This window comes from Morone saxatilis, unplaced genomic scaffold, assembly GCF_004916995.1.
Source record: "Morone saxatilis isolate NCDOM2014 unplaced genomic scaffold, NCSU_SB_2.0 Contig5, whole genome shotgun sequence".
Taxonomy (NCBI): Eukaryota; Metazoa; Chordata; class Actinopteri; family Moronidae; genus Morone; species Morone saxatilis.
This window is the reverse complement of record NW_023340095.1, coordinates 11,866,616-11,872,727: the sequence shown is the minus strand read 5'-3', so window position 1 is coordinate 11,872,727 and position 6,112 is coordinate 11,866,616. Positions and strand designations below refer to the sequence as shown.

Genomic DNA, 6,112 nt, shown 5'->3' with positions numbered 1-6,112 from the left:
TGTGTGTGTGTGTGTTTGCATCAGTGTTTCGTTTAGTTTGTGTCTCTAACCTCACACTCTCATTTTTCCTTTAGGTTTTGGACGGCCTTCTAGCTCAGTATGGTACTGTAGAAAACGTGGAACAAGGTACAGAACTCTTCTCCTCTCCCCGTTTGCTGCACATCTCATCATCATGTGGCTCCAACTGTTCAATGCACATGTGTCTCTTTAGCAACACATGCACAGAGACCTCCCAGTGAGTCAAGTCTCCCTGTGTGACTTGACTTCCTCGTTACCATCATCCCACACACCCATTATCTAAACATAACCCATCTCTGCATATAAATCAGCCTTTATCATCTTGTCTGTCTGCATGTGTGTTTGAATTACATGAACCCCTTTATAATAAGCACTGTGCATTGCCACAGGTCCCCTTGGCCTCAGTGTATGGATTAAAGTGAGCAGACATGGCAGACGTCCAATAGTAATGTGTCCATGTGTGTGTTTATGCCTGTCTGTGTTTTTGCGTGTGCATCTGTTTTGGGGAGGTGCACCGTGGTAATGAGGGAGGACACTGTAGGCGCCTGTGGTGAGGCTTTTGCACTGTCTGATGGAGTGTGTGTGTGTGTGTTTATATGTTTGTGTGTAGTCAGCACTAGAGCTATCCCTAGGAACTTTTCGCTGTGCACACACACACATATGCAGGAGTAGTAGACGTAGCAAGAAACAAACGCACACACACGCACACACGGTGTCTTTCTGTGCGTCAAAACCAGCCAAGACAAACTACCACCCACTGTAGTCATGACAGGTGCTAAAAGAGAACCCAGCAGAGAAATTACTCCACTTAGAGTTTCCCAGAAGCTGCTATAAAACAGCCTACTTCATCCATACTGAGAGACCAGAGTAGCACTTCCTTCTTCTTCCTTCATCTTCTTCTTCTTCTTTGTCCCTCAGTCCGGCTTTCCGATCATCACATCAGAGCCGCACAGCGTATGATCATAGCTTCCAGAGAGCACATCCCGCTCGTGTATCCGTCCCCCCCTGTCTTAATCGCTTTCCGTGTCCAACTTCCTGTCACTTTTTTTGCTGCCTGCGTCCATGCGCTCTGGTTACGGGGGTGAGGTTTTGGAGGAGTCCCATGTTCTTGTGTGGCATGGTGAAGGCTGCCGGTGGCGGGGCAGGACAGGCGAGGCGGGGCAGAGCTGGCTGTGAGCGCTTGGGCCGGGCACCATGCCAGGCTCTGCCCACTCACCCTCTCTCTAAGCCAGCTGGGCGCTCTCACTGGTTTTAACCCTTCTAAACCTGCTGTCCGCTGCGCCTTTGCAGGTTTGAAAGTTTTTGTTTTCACTGACAGAGACTTTTTCAGATTCTTCTGGGGGAAAAAAAGCTCCCAGGAAAAAAAAAGATATTGGCAATTACCTTGCTTGCCTTGTCTCAATTATTTTGGTGATTTGTTCATGTGGTTAACTTGCCAAACAATCTAAGGGAGTTTATTTGCAATTTTTTAAAGATCTTTTTGCATTGAATGTTTTTTTCAGCAGGCTTTGGCATTAGTCCTCACAATCAAAGAGCAATGGCTTCTTTGTTGACTCATCATTTTGACATTTAGCGGTTACACAAACAGAGATCCGCCGTTGACAAAGTAGAGATGCCGTTGTCTCTTTTGACATAAGCCTTTGTGGACCAGAGGGAGTTTCATCAATGAGACGTGCTGTGTCTCTTTCTCTCTTGCTATTACTGTCACTGTTGCGCTCTCCACAGGCACTGAAAGTTATACACTCCATGAGATGAAAAAGATTATTCTGTCAAATGAAGCAAAATAGTAGAATGAGATAAAACAAGTTAAGGATATGTGTACTTTATACACCACAGCAGTAACACTATGTACATACAAAATGACTTTAAACAAATAAGATGAGCAGGTTATATAGTTTCTTTTTTGTCTTTTAGTATTTGTCTTTCACTTTAGGGCTGCAACTAATTACTTTCATTTTCAATTAATCTGGAGATTATATTCTCAATTAACTGATTATTTGGTCTATAAAATGTCATTAAATTTCTCGTTTTGTCCACACAAATATATTCTGTTTACTACACTGCAGAAAAGAAAAAGCAGAAATTCTCATAACTGAGAAACTGAAACTGGGAACTGAGTACTGTATTAAAAGTTACTTTAAATGCACTCAAGTACAAGTAATGCTACTGGTGTAGTTGTAGGTGAGTTAAAATGTATAAAATGAAATGCATTAACATGTCAACATATACAGCACAGAGCTATTAGTTTTTTAACATATACCTACAAAAATTTAATAATTTATCACTGTATTGCATTGTTGTACTTTTCACAATTTTTCATGTGACTTTTGTTTTTACTGTAGGATCTGAGTTAAAACCTTAATACTTGTGGTAAAAAATACTTAAGTAGAAGTAAAATAACAGATTTTTTAGAAGTACACAAAATGCCTAAATACAATAAGTTACTTCTCCTACAAAAAAGTTCCAAATTAATAATCAATGAACTAATTAATAAATAGATTTGTGAGCTTGTTTCACCATTGCACATGCTGAATCAGAGTCACCCCACAGTTCAGTCCTTTAAAGCCCACAGCACTCCAACCCATAACCCATAATAAGTACAGGACCACAAGTCTTCCCAAGGTGTGTCTCTGTTGTGCACTGTGTTGCACTTTATCAAGGATTACTTGCTCTTTTTAGGCTGTCATGTCAAACTTAAATCCGTTATTGTGCAAGTGGCGGAGAGGCTATTGTGTTTAGCAGCTTCTGTCTGTGGAGGCAGCAGCGGGGTCTGGAGGGAAGCCAGTGTGTTGATGGCTGTAATGGATTCACACAGACAAGTGGCTCTCTGGGTCACCACGGGAACCTGGACGCGTGTCTGACTCACCTGCGGCATCAACAAAGACCTGCATGTGTGAATGTGGCCCGAACCTTTTTATTTATTTATCTATTTCACCGTATCTCATGGTTTTGTTTCTCTCTATCTCTCTCTCTTGCCTTACAGTGAACACTGATACAGAAACAGCAGTGGTGAATGTTACGTACGCAACCAAGGAGGAAGCTAAAGTGTAAGCAGCACCAATAATGCAGCCAAGAGTGAGACTTGTGATACACTTGCTTTTTACCTGTGTGCATTCACAGACAAGCTCCTGCAACACCAGCAGCATTGTTCACATACTGGAGGATTAAAAAGTACATCCCCAGGGGTCATAGGAGGGTCATTGTCAAAACAGCAATATCCAGTATAAACATGGTGACACCCAAGGAGGCAACACATTCTATTAAAGTATAAATCCACATTAAGGTGGCTAAATGTGAAAATGTACCTTCATAAAATTAATTCAAATTAACTAGGGATTCCATCAAATTTTTGAATAAGGTCCTCAGAGTGACGATGGCATAAGCCTGTCCAGCTAGTATCAGGGTTTTTCAAAACTTTGTGTCTCCTCTAACATTCTCTATGATCTCTCAGTTTTCTCCTGTTGTTAGGACATTTCAGTGTAGATAGAAATCTTTTCAAGAATTACCTGAAAACACTTTTAAACATAAAAAATTAGCCAGCTCAGTCAGAGTGTGCTGCTGATGTTACCTCACTAATAAGGTGCTCTCATGAATGTTCATGTGCTTAAATGCAGCTTGCAGCGTGCTTATCGTTGATTTCTTATAACATACACAACCAGTGCAGAGAGAGAATGCAGGATACACAAGGTATAAAGCAAGTATATCAGAGACATCCGTTTTCCTGCATACTGAGATATTATTTCCTTTGACTGACAATTACAATTTATTATATTGACAAATATTTATTATTAATGCCTCATACCTCCTCTTTCCCCCCACAGAGCCATTGAGAAGTTAACAGGACACCAGTTTGACGACTACTCCTTCAAAGTGTCATATATTGTGGACATGGATGCTGCTCCGCCCGACCAGGCTCCCCGCACGCGGCGCGGGGGTCGGTCGTCCAGGGACCAGGACGCCTCTCAACCTGGGCCCTCTGGAGAATTTGGGGCTCCACGCGCGAGACAACACGACTTCCCCCTGCGCATGCTCGTGCCTACTCAGTTTGTGGGAGCCATCATCGGCAAGGAGGGCCTCACCATCAAGAATGTCACCAAACAGACACAGTCCAAGTAAGTTAATCTGATGAAGATGATGACTCACACATTAATTCTTGTTTTGTTCATGGTTTTATTAACTCCTCAGATGGCTCAGCTCTAATTGTTTTGAAGGTTGAAATAATTATGCATTTTGGCACTGTACCAAGGCTTGCATTTGGAGACCAATTGTTGAGATATGAAGCAAGGTAGCACACAATAGAAGCTTTACATTGTCAGATTTTGGACATGAGTGGCCCAAATTATTCATGACATGTTTACTGTTGCTTTATATTTTAATTTAGGGAAAAACAACATTCAATTCTTAAATAGTTTCTTCTCTTTTCAGTTTCAAACATTATTATGAATGAATACGCAGTACAAATAGATTTTACTTTCTATTGTCGTCTCTGTGTTGTGTGTTCATATCTCTGTCTGTCATTCCCTCTCTCAGGGTGGACATTCATCGGAAGGAAAATGCAGGTGCAGCAGAAAAGCCCATCACTATCCACTCAACTCCAGAGGGCTGCTCCTCCGCCTGTCGCATGATCCTGGACATCATGCAGAAGGAGGCCAACGAGACCAAGACGTGAGTCTGCGCTTCAACAGACTCAAAACATTCACAAACATGCATGTAAATACCCTCAGGTGTGCTTGTTCAGAGTATGTATACACTCCCACTGGGGAGATTAGCCATAATGTCCACAGGCCTATAATCTTATCCTTTAACCTGCCTGCACACCTTTTAATCTCTCTGTGCATTCTCTCGCTTGGACCACTAACACAGTAAACACAGTGCACACGACACACTCACATAGGCTAACACGTGATCGCAGCTTAGCATTTAAGAAATGAGGCCAATGTCTAATTGGGCTTGACACTTTTAACGAGACACTGCACCTTTTAAACTCTTTGAGCTTCTGCTGGATCTGAGCATCAACACCCGCCATTAACACATAATATCAGAATTTGTCTGTGTTTATTTTTAAGAGTGTTGTTTGACGGGGCGGCTGCCCAGTCAGTGTTGATGGAGATATGAGGGCTCGATTGCATCCATTGCAGTATTTTAAAAAAAAGAGATTTTCTTCCATTAAAATAGATAAAAAATGAGTAAAAGTCTAATTGAATTGCACCAGCGTGCACTGTGCGTCAGTTTTCTTAAGTTATTTCCTGTTTTATTTTGGTAATTGTCCTCCTCCTGTGTCTTTTACTTCATTTCCTGTTTTATTTTGTATTTTTCCTCCTCTTGTGTCTTGTGTTGCTTTACATCCTGTCTTCCTGTTTTCCTCTGTGTTGGATTTGTTAGCTTTTTATGGATTTATATCCATTTATCCACCCTGCCAACCTGCACCTTCGTGTAAGCCATTTTCATGAAATCTCTGAAGAAATCCTGCTGTATATACTGTTTTGCATTTAAGCCCATCCAGTTTTTCCCAAGTCAGAGATAAACATAAACCACACGTAAAAAGTAGTAAGTGGGCAGACGCTCCAAATCCCACCAATATTTCCTCTAAATTATAAAAACCACTGGAAGGCAGCCAAGAACCGCTCAAGATAGCTCAAAGCAGAAGGATGTGCCTCCAGTTTTTCATGTCATCTAGCTCGACTTCCTGTTGAGGTTGAATGCAAAGTTGCTTTATTCAAAAGCATTTGACAAATGGATGTTATGTAATGTAAGGACAAGAAATCAGTTGGCAGATCTGATCCACCTTAATCTGTCAAAACAGTAATCCTCCTCTAAAAAGTCACAATAACATCCACACCTCTGCTGCATGTCGATTTAATAACACCACACTGCCCTGCCTGGGTGCCACACCTGAAGAAATGAACCTGTCACCACGGGCACCCCACACCCTGTAATCTCTCTAATGACACCCAGTGACACCCCAACCAACTTTAAACCCACAACACTGTCATCTCCCCTAGCCTCACATCTTACCCTAAACTAATTTCACTTTACAGCTCAAGATCAACACTTACAGATTATAAAGTGCCCCTCCCGAACACACACACACACA

The 6,112-nt window shown here is 41.9% G+C and overlaps 1 protein-coding gene across 1 annotated transcript in view; it reads left to right on the top strand.

Moving 5' to 3' along the window:
- The window catches only part of igf2bp2a (insulin-like growth factor 2 mRNA binding protein 2a), a gene marked incomplete at its 5' end in the record, with an annotated part of 45,041 nt that overhangs the window by 28,005 nt on the left and 10,924 nt on the right, over positions 1-6,112 (top strand). The window contains 4 exon segments of the mRNA XM_035676882.1: positions 75-126; positions 3,002-3,065; positions 3,840-4,130; positions 4,549-4,683. Coding sequence (XP_035532775.1) covers positions 75-126; positions 3,002-3,065; positions 3,840-4,130; positions 4,549-4,683 — 542 coding nt within the window.